Source organism: Hemitrygon akajei, chromosome 12 (assembly GCF_048418815.1).
Source record: "Hemitrygon akajei chromosome 12, sHemAka1.3, whole genome shotgun sequence".
Lineage (NCBI taxonomy): Eukaryota > Metazoa > Chordata > Chondrichthyes > Myliobatiformes > Dasyatidae > Hemitrygon > Hemitrygon akajei.
Genome location: NC_133135.1, coordinates 9,134,736 through 9,155,317, shown reverse-complemented (window position 1 = coordinate 9,155,317; position 20,582 = coordinate 9,134,736). Strand labels below are relative to the sequence as shown.

Genomic DNA, 20,582 nt, shown 5'->3' with positions numbered 1-20,582 from the left:
AAGCCAGAATGAGAAGGTGGGGAGGAGGGGAAAGAGGAAAGCTGGCAGGTGACAGGTGAGGCTAGGTGAAAGGCTGAAGGAGAAATAATCAGATAGGAGAGGAGAGTGGACCATGGGAGAAAGTCAAGGAGAAGGAGAACTAAAGGGAGGTACTGGACAGGTTAGGAGAAGAGGTGAGAGGGGAACCAGAATGAGGAATGGACAGTGAAATGGGAGGAGGGAGGAATTACCTCGAGTTAGAGAAGTCGATGTTTGTGCCATCAGGTTGGAGGGTACCCAGGTGGAAAGAGAGATTATGGTCCTCCAATCTGAGTATATCAAGATCCTTAGAAATTATTTCTAAATTTGGGAGCCTTGGAGTTTAAGTCTCATAGAAACTAGTAAACCCTTCCTTCTGCAGATGCTAAAATGCTGAAGATCAGTCTATGAAGGGGAATAAGCATTTCCATGACTGTATATTCGCCTCCATAGATGCTTCCTGAGCTATCGAACTCCCCCAGCATTTTGTGTGTGTTCCCTCCATTCATCCCTTCCCCCCCCCCTCCATTCATTGCCAATTTATGCTTACACTCCACACCTCATATCTACACTAACAGAGTTACTGACCTACTGTGTTTTCATTTGACCAACTGCTACCTGGAAGAGTTCCTCGTGACAAGAATCACTTTGTCACTTCATCCTTTCCCGTCAGTCACCTCATGTGCAGATACTTCTGCACCCAGTGTCACTTCATGTACACACAATCAGTCTACGTACATAGGCTAATGTGGCCACATTCAATAGTTACAAGTATATTATGTTTTTTAGATTTACTTTTATATTTATATTTATTGTGTTTTTTTATTATGTTATTTATGCCTACTGTGTTCTTTTTATGCTGCATCGGATCCTTTACCCTTGCACACTGAGGAATCACAATAAACAATCTTGAATCTTGCCAGCATGACAATTACTGTCCCCTAGTTCAGTGAATCATTTTTGCCATCCTGTTCAAATTGGTTTACATTTTGAGTCCCAACTGTCTTGTGTGTGTTTCCTGTGGCACTCAGATGCAACTGAGAAGGCCTTAGACCATAAGAGCTGAATTAGGCCATTCGGCCCATTGAGTCTGGTTCACCATTCCAGAATGGATGATTTATTATCCCTCTCAACCCCATTCTCCTGCATTTGACACCCTGACTAATCAAGAACCAATCAACCTCTACTTTAAATATACCCAATGAGTTGTCCTCCACAGCCATCTGTTTCAATGAATTCCACAGATTAACAAGCCTTTGGCTAAATAAATTCCTTCTCATCTATGTTCTAAAGGAAGATCCCTCTATTCTGAGGCTGCGCCCTCTGGTCCTTGACTCTCCCACTATAGATAACATCTCCACATCTTCCCTATCGAGGCCTTTTAGTATTTGGTAGATTTAGGTGAGGTCCCCCTCGTTCTTCTGAACCCCAGCAGGTTCAGAACCAGAGCCATTGAGACCTCATTTCCTTCATCCTTTGGAATTATGCTAAATTTCAGTTGACCTCCTCGAGATATAGAAAGATGCATCACAGAAAGAGGCTTATCGCCCCACTGAACTCATGCTAACCATCAGATAACATCGATGCCATCTTCTATTCCACCAATATTCCCATCAATCCTCCCTACCCAAATTCTATAACTCACCTCCATACTTGGGGTCATTAGCAGTGGCGGACTAGCCTACCAACCTGCATGTCTTAGGGACTTGGGAGGAAACCGAGAAGAATCATGGGCAGAATGTGCAAACTCCACACAGACAGCAACCGGGACTCTGGCACTCTGAGGCAGTGGGCCCTACCAGCTGGGTCACTGAACAACCCACAATGCTTTGAGAGGTGACAATGGAAAATTCAGGTTCAAATTCTGCTCAATACTGGACACACTGCATCATGAGAGCTTGGATTAAAAATAAAAGCCATAATGCATCACTGGCACCAGCCTACCCACCATCAAGAACTTTTATACAGAGAGGTGCCAGAAAAGGGGCAGTTACATCATGAAGGATCTCACCCACCCTGCTCATGGACTGTTTGTCCCACTCCTACAACGGAGGAGGCTGTGTAGCATCCATGCCAGGACCACCAGACTCAAAACCAGTTACTTTCCTCAAGCAGTAAAGCTGATCAACACCTCCACCCACTAACCCACCCCCCAAATCCCACCACCACTACTTACCCATCACCTAACATCACGTTATGTACATATAGTCTGTGTATCTAACAATCGCTTGTACATTTTTCATGGGATTGTTTTTATATTCATATTTATTTTGGGTTTATTTTTCATTTTTATATTGTGTGCTTTGTGCTTATTATGTTTTTTTGCGCTTCATCAGATCAGGAATAGCAATCATTTCATTCTCTTTTACACTTGTGCATTGACGAATGACAATAAAACAATCTTGACTCTTCAATCTTTAATCTTGACAATCTCTCGTGTATGTAATGGTCACCATAAACCTTGGGTTTGCTAATGTGACAATTTGTGTCCCCTGGTTCAGTAAATACATTTTCCTATCCTGTTGAAAAGGGATGCAAATCATCTTTTTCAAATTTTATTCAGATGGAATTTTATTTTCCATAAAATCTGTGGCTTTTACACTTTATTCTGCATTCTGTTATTGTTTTACCTTGTTCTACCTCAATGCACTCAGTAATGATCTGATCAGTATGAACAGTGTGCAAGACAAGTTTTTCACTGGATCTTAGTACATGTAACAATGATGAACCAATTCCAATTCCAGTCATGGAATTACTATTTGGTTAATGAGTGGCCATTCTCCTCATAAAACTTGGAGAGGCTGCAAAGGAAGTTTATGAAAATTATTCCGGGATTGAAAGGCTTGTTACATGTGGAGCGTTTGATGGCTTTGGGCCTTTACTCAGGAATTCAGAAGAATGAGGGGTGACCTCATTGAAACCTAGTGAATGGTGAAAGGCCTCGAAAGAGTGAATGTGGAGAGGATGTTTTCTATGGTGGGGGAGTCTAAGACCAGAGAACATAGCCTCAGAATAGAAAGACGTCCAGTTAGAACGGAAATGAGGTAGAATTTCTTCAGCCAGAGCGTGATGGATCTGTGGTATTTGTTGCCATAGGCAGCTGTGGAGGCCAAGACATTGAGTATATTTAAGGCAGAGGCTGAAAAATTCTTGATTAGTAAGGGCCTGCAGATATGTATTATATGTAAGGCAGGGGATGATGGATTTTTGATTTGACAGGGCATGAAGGGATATGAGGAGAAGGCAGGAGGTTAGGGCTGAGAGGGAAAATTGGATGAGCCATAATGAAATGGTGAAGCAGACTTGATGGGCCAAATGGCCCAATTCTGCTCCTATATTGGTCCAATAATACTAATATCAAATTTCCTTGAATATACTTGGCAACCCAGCCTTCCTAAACCTCTTCAGTAGACAGTACCAAAGGCTCAACACCACCCAGGTGTTTATTACTTACTCATTCCTGGAGGTATAAGAGACTGCAGATGCTGAAATCAGGGGCAGAGAGCAAACTGTTGGAAAGGCACAACAGGTTGAGCAGCATCTATGGAGGCAAAGGAATGGTCGATGTTTCAGTTCTGGTGGACCTGGGCTCACCACCAGTGTTATCATCTTTCTCCTGCTTGACCAACTCATTGTTTATGAGACAGTGATCTGCAGCCTAATGGAGGAAAGGAATGCTTTACACCTCCTGTGGTAGAGACCTATCTCCACCCCACCTCCCTTTGTCAACAGTACCTGGCCATAACTCTGAATACTTAGTCCTGTGGTCCTCTAACCTTCCATTCACCTCTCACCACAATTGTTTTCTCTACTTTGCCTCAACTGAGGAATAAAATTCTACTGAAAGAACTTGATGCAGAGGTATTTTTCAAGGGAATGGTTGATTTTATTCTGTTATTCCTGAGGGCAAGACTGAACTGCACTGCCGAGCTTAATGACCAAATCAATGCACGGGATTTGTTTTTTTGTTTTCTCATTCCAACGGACCATGACGGGACACAGTCAGTGCACAGAGGGGCTGTAAATATAGAAGACTGGTGCTGTGTGTCTGAGTATTAAAGTCAGCGCTGACGGCACTTTCTGTTTGCTGAATACTTCTCGCAGGAAGATGGCAAGGCAGATAGCAACCGATATTTACTGAGTACAGAGCCTGCCGGTGGTGTAGTGGCATCTGCACCAGACTTCGAGGTGTGTGGTCCTGGATTCGAATCTGCTCGGCTCCCTACGTGTTTCCTTGCATGTTGGGTTGAGCATCGAGCTAGCAACTCGGCCTTGTTAAAAAACAGACAAATGCTAAGGAAACCGTAAGTTTACCGCCCAATGCGCCACAAGGCGTGGAGAGGAACAACGTTGATGAGGCCTAATTTGGAGTATTGAGTGCAGTTTTGGTCACCTACCTACAGGAAAGATGTAAACAAGGCTGAAAGAGAAAGTTTAGAAGGATGTTGCCAGCACTGGAGGACCTGAGTTATAAAGAAAAGATTGAATAGTTAGGACTTTATTCCTTAGAACATAGAAGATTGAGAGGAGATTTGATAGAGGTATTCAAAATTATGAGGGGGCATTGGATAGGATAGATTCAAGCAGGCTTTTGCCACTGAGGTTGGTGGGACTACAACTAGAAGTCATGGGCTAAGGGTGAAAAGTGAAAAGTTTAAGAGGAACATGAGGGGAAACTTTACTCAGAGGGAGTGAGAGTGCGGAGTGAGCTGAAAGTGCAAGTGATGCATGCAAGCTTGATTTCAATGTTTAAGAGATGTTTGGATAGGTTGAAGGATAGGAGGGGTATGGAGGCCTATGGTCCCAGTGCAGGCCGATAGGAGTATGCAGTTTAAAAGGAATCAGCATGGACTAGATGGGCCAAATGCCCTGTTCCTGTGCTATAGTTTTCTATGACTCTGTGTTAGCAGTTTCCAGTGGAGAGTGCCCCTCTCCATTGCCCCTTTCCCATGTGAGCAGTGCGTGGGCTTGTCTGGCGTTTGCATTGAGTAAAACATGCGTAATGTCTTGCACCTTTTTTTATCAGCTCTTTCATGGCCTTTAAGGATAAGATGCACAGACTCATTATGGTTAAGACTGTCAAACAACATTTGGCAGCCTGTCCTTTAAGTCCAGAGGGAGTTGTTCAAATCATACCACGAATCTAAATTCGAATAACCAGGGAATCAAATGCTGGTGTTAATAACAGCGACAATTAAACTATTGGGAAAATATTAGAAGCTGTTACTAAGGAAGTAGCAACAGGTCACAGAAAATAATGAATACAATGCAAAAGCCTCCATGAAAGGTTGTTATGCTTGACAAATTTGTTAGAGTCTTTCGTGACATTGTGTTGTAAAGCAGAGACAAGGATTAATCAATGAATATAGCCATACTAGAATTGCGAGAGGAACTCAGTAGGTGAGGCTGCATCCAGTGATTGAAATGGACCATCGACATTTTGGATCGAGATGCTTCCTTCCAACAAACTTAATTCTTCAGGGAGAACCAGAGATGTGCCATGAATGACATCAAGGATGCCTACGGAAGCTGATGACTCCAGAAGGCAAAGGATTACCATCACCCAGGATGTGCCCTCTTCTCATTGCTACCATCAGGGAGGAGGCACAGGAGCCTGAGGACACACACTCAATATTTCAGGAACAACTTCTTCCCCTCTGCCATCAGATTTCTGAATAAACAATGAACCCATTAACATTACCTCACTGTATTTTTTTTGCTTTGTTTTTAGACTACTTATTTTAATTTTTTTAAATATATATCTCTTATTGTAATTCATACTTTTTATTATTATGTATTGCAATGTACTGCTGCCACAAAATAACAGAATTCACAACATATATGAGTGATATTAAACCAGATTCTGATATGAGTCATGCGGAGAGGGTACAAACTTCTTATAGTCAGTGATGGGAGTTGAAACCTGATCAGTGATTGCTGGTGATGTGTAGCAATGGCACTAACAGCTTCAGTGCCATGGCTCCCCCCTTTCTAAAAATGTGACCAAGTTCCCTGACATTGCTCTCTGTATTCTTCACTGCACAATTAAACTTGGTGCTGCAATTTGTTCTGACATCACTAGTTATTCTCTTCCCACTCCACGCTTCCCAGGCTCCAGTATTCAGCCCCTAAAATCTTCCTGCTTTGTACTTCAAAGGTCAGACCCACTCTTTGATCAAACCTTCATTCAGCCTTCCTCCTTCCATCACCGGCCTGTTCACTTTTCCGATGTCTCTGTGGAGTTCTGCGAAGTAGCGGGTTTGTGTGATGCTATAACAGTGCCAGCTGTAAGATCGAGATTCAATTCCTGACCTACGTTTATGGAGTTTTATTTGTTTTTACCATCGCAGAGTGGGATTCCTCCTGGTACTCTGCTTTCTTCGCACATTCAGAAGGCACAGGATATACGCATCCCAAAGAGGAAGAAGTTTTCTAAAGGAAAGATGTTATCCTTCACATGGCTAACAAGTGAAGTCAAAACCAACATATAAGCCAAAGAGAGGACATAAAATACAGCAAAAGTTAGTGGGAAGTTAAAGGATTGGGTAGCTTTTAAAAACCAAGAGATGGCAACTAAAAGAAGTTATTAAGAAGGTAAAGATGGAATACGAAAGTAAGAGACCCAATAATATTGAAGAGAACACCAAAAGTTACTTCAGATACATAGAGTGTAAAAGAGAAGCAGGAGTGGATATTGGACCACTGGTAAATGATGCTGGGGAGGTAGTAATGGGGGACAATGAAACAGCAGAAGAACTGAATAAGTACTTTGCATCAGTCTTCACTGTGGAAGATACTAGCCTTATGGTGGAAATTCCAGGTCTCTGGGGACATAATTATGTGCAGTTACCATAACAAGAGAGAATGCTCTTGGGAAGCTGAAAGGTCTGAAGGTAGATAAGTCTCCTGGACCAGATGGTGTGCACTCCAAAACTCTGAAAGAGGTGGTTGAAGAGATTGTGTCAGTTCTGTAATGATCTTTCAAGAATCATTAGATTCTGGAATGGTTCCAGAAGAATGGAAAATTGCAAATGTTTCTCCACTCTTCAGGAAGGGAGAGAGGCAGATTAAAGGAAACTATAGGCCAGTTAATCTGACCACAGTGGTTGGAAAGATGTTGGAGTCGATTATTAAGAATGAAGTCTCAGGGTACTTGGAGGCACATGATAAAATAGGCCATAATCTTCTTGGTTTCCCCAAGGAAAAACCTTGTCTGACAAATCTTTTGGAATTCTTTGAGGAAATAACAAGCAGGATAGATAAAGGAGAATCAGTTGATGTTGTGTACTTGGATTGTCAGAAAGACTTTGACAAAGTGTCACCCATGAGGCTGGTAACAAGCTACAAGCCCATGGTATTACAGGCAAGATTCCAGCATGGATAAAGTAGTGACTAGTGGTGTTCTGCAAGAGTCTGTGTTGGGACCGAATCTTCTTACGTTACAGTATGTGTCAATGATTTGGATGATGGAATTGATAGCTTTGTCGCAGAATTTGCAGATGATACGAAGATAGGTGGAGGGGCAGTTGTTTTGAGGAAGTAGAGAGGCTACAGAAGGACAAACAGATTAGAAGAATGGGCAAAGAAATAGCAGAATGAATACAGTGTTGGGAAGTGTATGGTCACGCACCTCAGTGGAAGAAATGAAAGGGTTGGCTATTTACTAAATGGAGAGAAAATACAAAAAAATCTGAAGTGCAAAGAGACTTGGGAGGTCTTCTGTAGGATTCCCTAAAGGTTAATTTGTAGGTTGAGTCTCTGGTAAGGAAGCAAATGGAATGTTAGCATTCTTTTGAAGTGGACTAGAATTTGAAAGCAAGGATGTAATGTTGAGACTTTATAAAGCACTGGTGAGCCTCAGTTGGAGTACAGGCAGTCCCCAGGTTATGAACGAGATCCGTTCCTAAGTCTGTCTTTAAGTCGAATTTGTAGATAAGTCGGAACAGGTATATACAGTACTTATTTAGCGTCAGTTAGTCAAATGTTGGTCTTAGCATATAGTATATATTTTACCTATCTATGCAGAGCTTTTCTTTTTCTCATCATAAATGGCCTGGTAGCAGCTGAGGCCCTCGGTAACTGTACGGTAAACTTTGGTGAAGCTCTCTGAATTAGGATCTTGCTCCTCTAACTTTGCCATCCCTGCTTCAATGAGACGAAAGGCTTCAGCTAACTCTTTTGTCAAAATCTTTTTCAGTTCTGGAGTTTTTAGGTCCCAGTCTTCTTCCTCAAATACTATCATCACTTTATCCTTTACAATTTTTCCAATTGTTGACCGACTGTAGCCTAACTCTTTTCCAATGACCGATGGCGTTTCATCTCTTTCCGATCGCTTTATTATTTCCACTTTATTTTCAATCTTGATTGTTTTCCTTTTCTTTGATGCATCACCAACACTTGCATTGGATTTACACTTTGAAGGCATGGTTACAAGGGTAAATAAGAGAAAAGTTTAAGCCAAATACAAAGTTACACACTCAACACAGTGTTAACAGCAACGTGGTCCGACTTAAAATGGCAGACAGTGTTCTCTTTCCTCCAGCCGACGAACCACTGAAGCCTCGCAATGTTTTCATGAGCATCACAAAGTAGTGCGTGCGTTCATTATTACGAACCATTGTACTTAACTCAAATTTTCAATATATTAGACTTTATGGCAGTCCATTGGTAAGTATGAGTTTCCGTAAGTCGGACGTTCATAACCTGGGGACTGCCTGTATTTTGAGCAGTTTTGGGCCCCTTATCATAGAAAGGATGAGCTGAAACTGGGGAGAGTTTAAAGGAGGTTCAAGAAAATGATCACAGGATTAAATATGGCTTGTCATATAAAGAGCATTTGAAAGAATGAGGGGCGACCTCATTGAAAGCTATTGAATGGTGAAAGGCCTTGATAGAGTGGATATGGAGAGGATGTTTCCTATGGTGGGTGAGTCTAAGACCAGAGGACACAGCCTGAGCTTTGTAGGCCAGATAGCCTAATTCTGCACCGATATCTTATGGTCTTATTCTGAGGATGTAAGAGTTAGAGTTGGTTAGTTGTGGCTATGCTTTGTTGGCGTCGGATGCATGGTGACACATGTGGGCCCCCCAGCGCAATCCTCACTCATTTGATTTGACACAAATGGCACATTTCACTGTGTGCTTCGATGTGCATGTGACAAATAAAACTAATCTCGTCTTAATATTAGACTCTTGAGACATAGGAGTAATGTCAGTCCGGTTGGCCCATCGAGTCTGTTCCGCCATTCCAACATGGCTGATTTACTAACTTTCTCAACCTCATTCTCCTGCCTTCTCACCTTAACCTTTGACACCCCGACTAATCAAGAAACTGTCAAGGATCGCTTTAAATATACCCAATGACGTGCGTCTGTGGCCATGAATTCCACAGATTCACCACTCTCTGTCTTTCTCCGCGTGGGGCAGCAGAGTTTCACAGCTCTAGAGCCATGGCCTTACCTGAAGTGAAGATGCACAGAGTCATTGTGCTCATTGTTTTAGAGCAGGGATTCCCACCCTGGGGACCCACGGACCCCTTGCTTAATGGTATTTGTCCGTGGCATAAAAACATTTGGGAGCTCCCTGCTTTTGAGGGATACATTCCAACCACAGGTAGATGGGATACTGTAGATTGAAATTTTGGTTGTTATGGTCGAGCTGTCTTGTTCTTTCCTGCTGTATAACTCCATGAATCAACCTTCAGCAATGCCGATGCTGATGCTGGTGACTGCGGTGAGGGGGAGGACGGGACAATGTGGAAACTCTAGTTTCCATAACAGGTGAGGTTGCCCACACACATTTGAAGTGTCTACCCAAAGGACTTAGCTTTCTTAGGATGAAGTTCAAGTTTATTGCCACTCAACCCAGTGCATATATTCAGCTAAACAAAACAACATTCCTCAGGGACCAAAGTGCAAAACACAGTACGCACATCACATACAGCACTTAACCCAATAATATTAACAGCCAAAAAAATGTATTCTGCAGATGCACAAGTTGACAGAATATGCATATATGACATCTGGTTAAATATAAAACTATGCATCCAATATGCACTTTATGTCAACTTGTTCCAAAATGTTAATTACGCTGAAACTAGGGGCTTGTTACTAACTGACATGTTTTAACACACCTGGATCCTCTTGAAAAGGAGTCCTGCCTTAATAAATAATGATTTAATTAAAAGTAAAGAACCTCAGAACAAAAGTTCTCTAATCTTGCCATCATTTTGAATTTGTTTATTATTGTTACATGTACCAGGATTCAGTGAAAAATTTGTCTTGCATAATGTTTATACAGATCAGATCATTTCACCGTGCAGTGAGGTAGAATGAGGTAAAACAATAAAAGACTGAAGAATAAAGTGTAACACACAAAATGCTGGAAGAGCTCAGCAGGTCAGGCAGCTTATATTGAGGGGAATAAACAGTCGACGTTTCGGGCTGAGACCCTTCATCAGGACATCTTGGCCTAAAACTGTTCATTCCTCTCCAGAGATGCTGAGTACCTACAGCTTTTTGTGCGTGTTGCTCTTTATTTCCAGCAAAATATCTTGAGCTTATGAAATGTAGAATAAAGCATAACAGCTACGGAGAAAGTGAAGTGCAGGTAAACAATGAAGTGCAAGATTATAAGGAGGTAGATTGTGATGTCAAGAGTCAAGCTTATCATCCTAGTTATCCTTCTATGCCTTGATGAGTGACGTTTATAAATTCATGAAGGGGACTGATCGGGTGCATCAACTAGTCTATTTTATAAGAACATAAGTTATAAGAGCTGAATTAGTCCATTTGGCCCATCGAGCCTGCTCCACCTTTCCATCATGGTTGATCCAATTTTCCTCTCAGCCCCAATCTCATGCCTTCTCTCTGTATCCCTTCATGCCCTGACCCATCACGGATCTATCAACCTCTGCCTTAAACATCCATCATGACTTAACCTCTGCAACTGCCCATGGCAAAGAATTCCACAGATTCACCACTCTCTGGCTGAAGAAATTCCTCCTCATCTCCATTCGCAAAGGAAGCCCTGTATTCTGAGGCTGTGTTCTCTGGTCTTCAACTCTCCCACTATAGGAAACATCCTCTCCACGTCCACTCTATCACGACCTTTCACCATTCGATCCTCGTTCTTCTGAACTCTAATGAATACAGACCCAGAGCCATCAAACATTCTTTAAGTGACAAGCCCTTCAATCCTGGAATCATTTTCGTGAACCTTCTTTGAACCCTCTCCAGTTTCAACACATCCTTTCTAAGGGGCCCAGACCTGTTCACAATACTTCAAGTGAGGCCTCACTAGTGCTTTATAAAGTCTCAACATTACATCCTTGCTTTTATATTCTAGTCTTCTTCAGATGAATACTAATATTCCATTTGCTTCCTCACCACAGACTCAACCTGCAAATTAACCTTTAAGGAATCCTGCACAAGGACTCCCCAGTCCCTTTGCACTTCAGGTTTTTGTATTTTCTCTCCATTTAGAAAATGGCCAGCCATTTCATTTCTTCAACCAAAGTTCATGACCATACAATTCCCAACATTGTATTCCATCTGCTATTTCTTTGCCCATTCTCCTAATCTGTCTGACCTTCTGTAACCTCTCTACTTTCTCAAAACTACCTTCCTCTCCACTAATCTTTATCATCTGCAAACTCTGCAACAAAGCTATCAATTCCATCATCCAAATCATTGACATATAGTGTAAAAAGAATCTGTCCCAATACAGATCCCTGTGGAAACCCACTAGTCACGACAGCCATCCAGAAATGGCTTCCTTTATTTCCACTCTTTGCCTGCTGCCAATCAGCCACTGCTTTATCCATGCTAGAATCTTTCTTTAAATACCATGGGCTCATAGCTTGTTAAGCAGCCTCGTGTGTGACACCTTGTCAAAGGCCATCTGAAAACCCAAGTACACGACATCAACTGATTCTCCTTTGTCTATCCTGCTTGTAATTTCTTCAAAGAATTCCCACAGATTTGTCAGGCAAGGCTTTCCCTTGAAACTATGCTGATTTCAGCCTTTTTTTCATCATATACCTCCAGGTACCCCAAAGCCACATCCTTAACAATCGACTCCAACATCTTCCCAACCCTTGAGGTCAGGCTGATTGGCCTGTAGTTTCCATTATTCTGCCTCTCTGCCTTCTTGAAGAGTGGGAAGAAGTTTCAGTCTTCTGGAAACATTCCAGAATCTGGTGATTCTTGAAAGATCATTACTAAACCCACACAATCTCTTCAACCACTTCTTTCAGAATCTTGGCGTGTACACCATCTGGTCCATATGACCTATTTACCTTCAGATTGTTCCAATTTCCCAGGAACCTTCTCCCTAGCAATGATAGCTTCACACATTTCATGACCCCCAACACCTGGAACTCCCACAGTGACGACTGATGGAAAATACTTACTCAGTTCATCCACCATTTTCCCATAGACTTAAGGTAAAAGGAGACGTAAGGAACAACATTCTCATCCAGAGGATGGTGGGTGTATGGAATGAGGGAGCAGTGAGAGGAACAGTTAGAAGTGTGTATAGTCACATTGTTTGGACATTATGTAAACAGAAGTGTATGGTTACAGAGCAGTACAGCACAGAAACACTCTTCCTGAGCTTTAGAATTTAAAAGTAGCAGTGTAATACCAAGACTTTATAAGGCCTTGGTCAGACCACATTTGGACAGGCAGGAGAATGGGGTTCAGAGTGAAAATACATCAGTTATGATCAATTAGCAGCTCAGGCTCAATGGACCAAATAGCCCAATTCTGTTTCTTTGTTTTATGGTTTAACTCTCCTTAACCTCTTCATTCTCGTTTTGCAGCGGTATTAATCTGGTGTTCTCTTGGACTGAGAATCAGAAGCAAGTTTAATATCACTGGCATGTGTTGTAACATTTGTTGTTTGGCTGCAGTAGTACATTGCAACATAAAAACTCTAAATTATAATAAGAAACATAAAAAAGAAATTTAAATTAAACAGGTAGTGCAGAGATTGAGGGAAACAAAATGGTGAGGTTGTGTACACGGGTTCTATGTCCATTCAGAAATCAGATGGCAAAATTAAGAAACTGCTCCTGGTTTACTGAGTGTGTGTCTTCAGGCTCCTCTCCCTCCTCCTTGATGGTGGTAGCAATAAGGAGAAGGCGTGTCCTGGGTGATGGGGGACTTTAGTTACGATGACTCCTTGAAGATGTCCTGGAGGCTGGAGAGTCTACTGCCCATGATGGAGTTGACTGAGTTCACAATTTTCTGCATCTTTTTCCGATCCTCCGTACCAGATGGTGATGCAATCAGTTAGCATGCTCTCCACGGTACACCTTTAGAAATTTGTGAGCTTTGATGACATACTCCTCATACTCCTAAATGAAATATAGCAGCTGCTGTGCCTTCTTTGTAATCGCATCGATATGTTGGACCCAGGATGGATCCTCAGAGATATTGATACGCAGGAACATGAAACCGCTCACCCTTTCCACTGCGGATCCCTTGATGAGGACTGGTGTGTGTTTCCTCGAGTTCCCCTTCCTGTAGTCCACAGTCAATTACTTTGTCATTCTGATGTTGCTGTGATAGCACTCACCAGCTGATCTACCTCACTCCTGTATGACTGCTCCTCGGAACTTGACATTCTGCCACATATAGTTTTGCGATCAGCAAATTTATAGATGGCATTTGAGCTGTGCCTAGCCGCACAATTGTGGGTGTAGGGAGAGTAGAGCAGTGGGCTAAGCACACACCCCTGAGGTGCACCAGTGTTGAGTGACAGCCAGGAGGAGATGTTATTCCCAACCCACACAGAGTGAGGAAGTCAGTTGTAGAGGGAGGTGCAGAGGCCCATATTTTGGAGCTTATTGATTAGAACTGAAGGTATGATTATGTTGAAAGTTCTGTAATCAATAAACAACATAGATATTACTATTCTCCAGGTGATCCAAGGCCAATTGGCGAGCCAGTGAGATTATATCCACTGTAGACGTATTATGGTGATAGGCAAATTGCAGAGGACACAGGTCTATGCTTAGGCAGGAGTTGATTCTGGCTATGAGCAACCTCTCAAAGCACTTCATCACAGTAGATGTGAGAGTCACTGGACAATAGTCACCGTGGTCTTCACGGACACTGGTATGATTGTCACCTTTTTGAACCAGGTGGGGACCTCCGACCGCAGACAGATTGACGACGTCCTTGAACACAGCTTTTCAGGTACTCCATCGAAGCCTGATACCTTGCGAGGGTTCACCCTCTTGACAGATGTTCTGACTTTGGCCTCCGAGCCAGAAATCACAACCACCAGACGCTGCAGGGATTTGCACAGGTGTAATTTTGTTGTCCCTTTGAAAGCATGCATAGAATGCTCTGAGCTCACCTGGGAGTGAAGCTTCACACCCATTTACGATGTCAGGTTTCACTTGGTAGGGTGTAATGGCCTGTGAACCCTGCGAGGGCTGACGTGTATCCAATTCTGCCACTAACCTCATTTGGATTTGAGGACTCATTTACCTCCTCACTGCAGATGGATTTCAAAGTCTTTCATAACGGTTAATAGAGATGCTGTCACTGTAATCACTGCCATGCACATGAAATTTTATTGCATTAATGTTTAAAAATTACGAGCATTACAGACCCCATCATGATTGATGGAGTAGCTGGGGCAGCTGACAACACAGCCCAGCTTCCTCCGATGCACTTGCATTCATTGATAATCCAGACAAAATTTAGCTCTGTCCAGCCCCAAATCTTACTCCACCCTGAGGGTGGGAGAGGAAAAATCACAGGGGTAAAATGGGAACAGGAGGTGGACAACTTCCACCAATATTTGGTGTATCCCCGTTGACACCACCCCCCCCCCCCCCCACCACCACTTTATCACAGATGCACCATGAAGAAGTGTTGCGAAAAGCCAGAATAAGAAGAGAGCTGATATCACTAATCAGGAAATGGGAGCTGGAATTTCTGGGGAACATACTGAGGAAAGAAAAACTCGAACGTCTTACAGTAACAGGAAAAACTGACGAAAGAACAAGTTGTGGTCGACAGCACATGACGTTCATATGTTACATCAAGGGATGGACAGGCAAGCGTTTTGAAGAGCTTATTAGAGCTTCTCAGAATAAAGATAGATGGAAGACCACGATCGCCCAGCCCACATCGTACAAAATGGCACGTGATGATGTTGACCATTATAAGGCAACCAGAACTGAACAGAGAGTGGGCTGACCGGAATTGTATGGATCTGCAGCATTACTTCCTGGCTTTTGAACTCGTGTCCCAACTAATGAAGGCAAGCAGGAAAGATATGGAAGCTTTCGAGAGAGTGCATAGGAAGCTGCCTGGATTAGAGAGCATTTCGTATGAGGATAAGATGAAAGACCTATGGCTTTTCTCAAGGAGTGAAGGAGGATAAGAGGTGACTTGACAGAGCTGTACAAGATGATAAGATTGAGTAGATGGCCGGAGACTTTTCCCTGGGACAGAAATGACTAATATAAGCGGCATCATTTTGAAGTGATTGAAGGATAGTATAGGGGTGGGTGGGGGAAGGGCTTTTATAGTGAAAAACAGATAGAAGATGTAAAGACTGAAAAAGAAGGACTCTCAGAGGAGAGGGTTTGATCTTGCAGTAGGTAAGTTCGGCACAACATTGTGGGCTAAAGGACCTGTATTGTGCCAGTGTGTAAGGGAATCCATGGTAAAAGGACCAGACAGAGAAAGGAAACTGAGACCAAGATCAGATCTGCCAACATCTTACTGAATTGCAAAGGAGACTTGAGGGGCCATTTGGTCAAAGCCTTCCCCTGCTTCAAATGTTTTTATGCTTTTAAACGTGAGCCCTCACCCAGTATTAAAAACAATCTATCGCTGTTTGCCTAAATAAAAGCCTTTATGATCTTGTAAATCTTTACTAGACCAACCTGCAGCCTTCTCTACACCACAGGAGTATGGAGAGGAAGGGTCTTGCAAAACTCTTAACTTATCAATTCTTTCCTTAAATCGATGACTCGTTATCTCTTTAATATCTGAATTTTTGTGAAGTAGGCCGAGGAGTGATCAATTGATTTCAATGCAGATAAGTGTGAAGTGATGCTTTTGGAAAGTTAAACGAGTGTAAATTTATCAAGTTCAAATTTATTGTCATTCAACTGTACACATGTATACCGCCAAATGAAACAACAGCCCTCCTGATCAAGGTGCACAACACAGTACACATAACTTCACACACGGTGCATAAAGAAATATTACCTTCAACACATAAAGTTAATACATTATGAATGGTTGGGCACAAGGGTGTATAATGGGTCAGGAGTGGGTAGGAGTACGTGCATGGTTCATTGAAAGTGGCTTCAGAGATAGGCAGGTCAGTGAAATTGGCAATTAGAATGCTGGCCAATGAGTACAGTCCGCCCTCCTTATCCGCGAGTTCCGCATGCGTGAATTCAACCAACCGCGAATCGCGAAAACCCAGAAGTGCTCTTCCAGCACTTGTTGTTCAAGAATGTACAGACTTTTTTTCTTGTCATTATTCCCTAAGCAATGCAGTATAACAACTATTTTGCATAGCATTTACATTGTATTCGGTATTATAAGTAACCTAGAGATGATTTAAAGTATACGGGAGGATGTGCGTGGGTTATCATGGATTGGGATTGAAAAAAATCAGAAGTTCTTTTACTAAGTAAGTCGGAACAGGTACATCCGGTATTATTTAGCGTCAGTTAGTCGAACATTTGTCTTCGTATGTAGTATATATTTTACCTTTCTATGCATATAAAACACTTAAGAACATATGTTTCAGCGCCGGGCTCGGGAAGTTCCCAAGTTCGATCAGTAACAGATCACTCCCAAGTGTGCTCTCCACCATGCCGGGTTGATGTGGAGGGTCAAAAACCCAAAACCCCAAAACCCAATAATTAAACCACTGCATTGCTTAGCAATAATTGTAGCTTTCATCGGGGTAGGGCCTTTCTCACTTCATCCTTTAGAATGGTTCCAATCGTTGACCGACATAGCCTAATGCTTTTTCAATGACCGATGGTGTTTCACCTCTTTCCAGTCGCTTTATTATTTCCACTTTATTTTCAATCGTGATCGTGATTATTTTCGTGAACAGAAACACTGCAGATTCAGATCTCTGCTGCCGGGTCCTAATGTCCACTGCACTGAGACAGGTTAAATAAGGTCTGGGGTTCCACTGGGTCCTAAGGTCCACCGCATTGAACAGGTTGAATAAGGGACTTGAGCATGCGTGAATTTTGGTATCCGCGATGGGTCTCAGAACCAATCCCTCATGAATAAGGAAGGCCCATTGTATAGGAATTGGGACATTATGTTACAGTTGTATAAGTCATTTATGAGGCTGCACTTAGAGTACTATGTGCAGTTTTGGTCATCCAGAAGCTCTCATTAAACTGGAAAGCATGCATTAATGATTTACATGGATGTCGCCAGGATTTGAGGGCCTGAGCAATAGGAGAGATTGGCCAGGTTAGGTTTTTATTCCTTGGAATGTAGGAGAACGAAGGTCGACCTTATAAAACTTGCCATGTACGCCTTTTTCAAACCCTACCTCCCCCAACTTAAGTACATGTCCTCCAGTACTTGACATTTCTACCCTGGGGAACAAAACTTTGTATTTATATGCCTTATATATGTATCTCATAATTTTTACAAACTTCTATCTGATCTTTCCTCAACCTTTGACGCTCCTGAGAAAAAAATTTTGGTTTGTCCAAACTTTCCTTAAGGCCAATTCCCTCAAATGCAGGAAGCATCCTGGTGAATGTTTCCTGTACCTTCTCCAAAGCCTCCACACTGTACCTATTACTCTAAATACAGCCTAACCAACATTTTAAAAAGCTGCTGTATGATTTCCTGACTCTTATACTCAGCGCCCCAACCATTGAAGGCAAGCAGGTTACATGCCTTCATCACCCTCTTTGTATACAGTAGGATAAACAAATTTTTGCTCCACATTCAAATCAAAGGTTTAAGTGAATAGGCCCGAAAGCAAAACTGAAGCCAAGTTCAGATCTGTCCTGATCTCAATGTTGATGGAACAACTTCTCCTAATCCTTTCTGTTACGTGCTAATGTTTATGCTCCCTCCGGATGTGGAGATTTATTGTAGATTTTCCTCCTCCTTGGCTGCAACCAGTTTTCAGATCAGCTTTCGTTGTCACACGTACATCAGAATATACGGTGAAATACGCTGTTCATCATCAATGACCAAAACGTTCTAAGGATGTGCTGGGGGCAGCCTGCAAATGCCACCATGCTTCTGGCACCAACGTAGCATGTCCACAACTTACTAACAAAGCAACACGTACAAAATGCTGGAGGAACTCAGCAGGTCAGGCAGCATCTATGGAAATGAATAAACAGTCAACATTTCAGGCCGAGACCTGTCTTCAGGACTAACTCAAAGATAGATAGATAGATAGATACTTTATTCATCCCCATGGGGAAATTCAACTTTTTTCCAATGTCCCATACACTTGTTGTAGCAAAACTAATTACATACAATACTTAACTCAGTAAAAAATATGATATGCATCTAAATCACTATCTCAAAAAGCATTAATAATAGCTTTTAAAAAGTTCTTAAGTCCTGGCGGTAGAATTGTAAAGCCTAATGGCATTGGGGAGTATTGACCTCTTCATCCTGTCTGAGGAGCATTGCATCGATAGTAACCTGTCGCTGAAACTGCTTCTCTGTCTCTGGATGGTGCTATGTAGAGGATGTTCAGAGTTTTCCATAATTGACCGTAGCCTACTCAGCGCCCTTCGCTCAGCTACCGATGTTAAACTCTCCAGTACTTTGCCCACGACAGAGCCCGCCTTCCTTACCAGCTTATTAAGACGTGAGGCGTCCCTCTTCTTAATGCTTCCTCCCCAACACATGTCTTTGGAATGTGAGAGGAAACATAACTACCTAGAGGAAACCCCTGCACTCATGGGAAGAATGCACAAACTCCTTACGGACAGTGGCAGAAATTGAACCCCGATCTCACAGCTGGCACTGTAGGGTGTTACACGAACCATGCCACCCCATTGAATAGTTACCCATTCCCTTTCCAGACCAGATGGACATTCTTGGCCAAAAACATCGACTGATTATTCATCTCCCTAGATGTTGCCTGACCTGCTGAGGTCCTCCAGCATTTTGTGCTGCTCTGGATTTCCAGCATCTGCAGAATCTCTTATATTTATTATGGTGAAGATACAGGCATGTGGAACTGAAGCCAAGTTCAAACTATAAGACCTGGCTGCATGGTGTACTACCAGTAAGCACTGTCTCATAAGCAAAGGGTTGGTCAGCCAGGAGAAAGATGTTAACACTGGTGCTGAACCCAGGGTCTAGACCTGAAACGTCAACCATCCCTCTGCCTCCACAGATGCTGCTCAACCTGTTGTGTCTTAACAACAATTTGGTTTTCGCTCCAGATTTGCAGCAACTCCAGTCTCTTGTGTTTCCAAAGATGAGTCTTCGGAACTATCTACCCTAGAGATTTATGCAGGCTGGGTTGCCAAGTATATTCAAGGAAAATTGGTATTAATATTACTTTATTATTAGACAATAAGATATAGGAGCAGAATTAGGCCACTTGGCCCATCGAGTCTGCTCTGCCATTTGATCAGGGCTGATCCAATTCCCTCTCTACCCCAATCTCGTGCCTTCTCCCTGTATCCCTTCATGCCTTGACCAATCAAAAATCTATCAATCTCTGTCTTAAAGATACCCAACGACTGGCCCTCCACAGCCAGCTACGGCATTGAATTCCACAGATTCATCACTCTTCGGCTAAAGAATGTCCTCCTCACCTCCATTGTAAAAGGATGCCCATCTATTCTGAGTCTGTGCCCTCTTGTCTTAGACTCTCCCGCTATAGGAAACATCCTCTTCATGTCCACGTTATCAAGGCCTTTCAATGTTTGATAGCTTTCAATGAGGTCACCCTTCATTCTTCTGTAATACAGTGACTGGAGGCCCAGAGCCATCGAATGCCCCTCATATGATAAGCTTTTCAATCCCGGAATCACTTTTGTGAACCTCCTTCGAACCCTCTCCAATGCCAGCACATCCTTTTGTCCTGTTTTCTAACAAAGATTTATTGTAGAATCCTCCTGCTTTTTGTCCCCAACATGTTTTGGCCTCTGGTGAGATTTGGTAGGAGCTGTTTTCTTGTCTGCTTATCAACAAGGAACCCATATCAGAATCACCAGTCCTGATGAAGGGTCTCACCTCTTTTATCCTCTCTGTAGATGCTGCCTGACCTGCTGAATTCTTCCAGCATTTTCTGTGTGTCATATCAGAAATCTTCCACTTTGTGTTTTCCAGGCTTCAGCCGAGCTGCCTTGCCTTTTGGCTTGGTCAGACGAGAACTGTCCTGTGAGGGTTACCCCATTGACCTTCGTTGTCCCGGGAGCGATGTCATCGTGATCGAGAGCGCCAACTACGGACGGACGGACAACAAGATCTGCGATGCTGACCTCTTCCAAATGGAGAATGTGGAGTGTTACCTCCCGGACGCTTTCAAGATCATGACGCAGAGGTAAGGTTTAGTCA

The 20,582-nt window shown here is 42.7% G+C and overlaps 1 protein-coding gene across 15 annotated transcripts in view; it reads left to right on the top strand.

Annotated features, from left to right (window-relative positions):
* adgrl2a (adhesion G protein-coupled receptor L2a) overlaps window positions 1–20,582 on the top strand; it is an 852,977-nt gene that overhangs the window by 597,360 nt on the left and 235,035 nt on the right. For all 15 annotated transcript variants that reach the window (XM_073062547.1, XM_073062548.1, XM_073062549.1 and 12 more), the window contains one exon: window positions 20,355–20,568. In XM_073062547.1, the coding sequence (XP_072918648.1) occupies window positions 20,355–20,568 (214 nt within the window). The remainder of the gene's footprint in view (window positions 1–20,354; window positions 20,569–20,582) is intronic.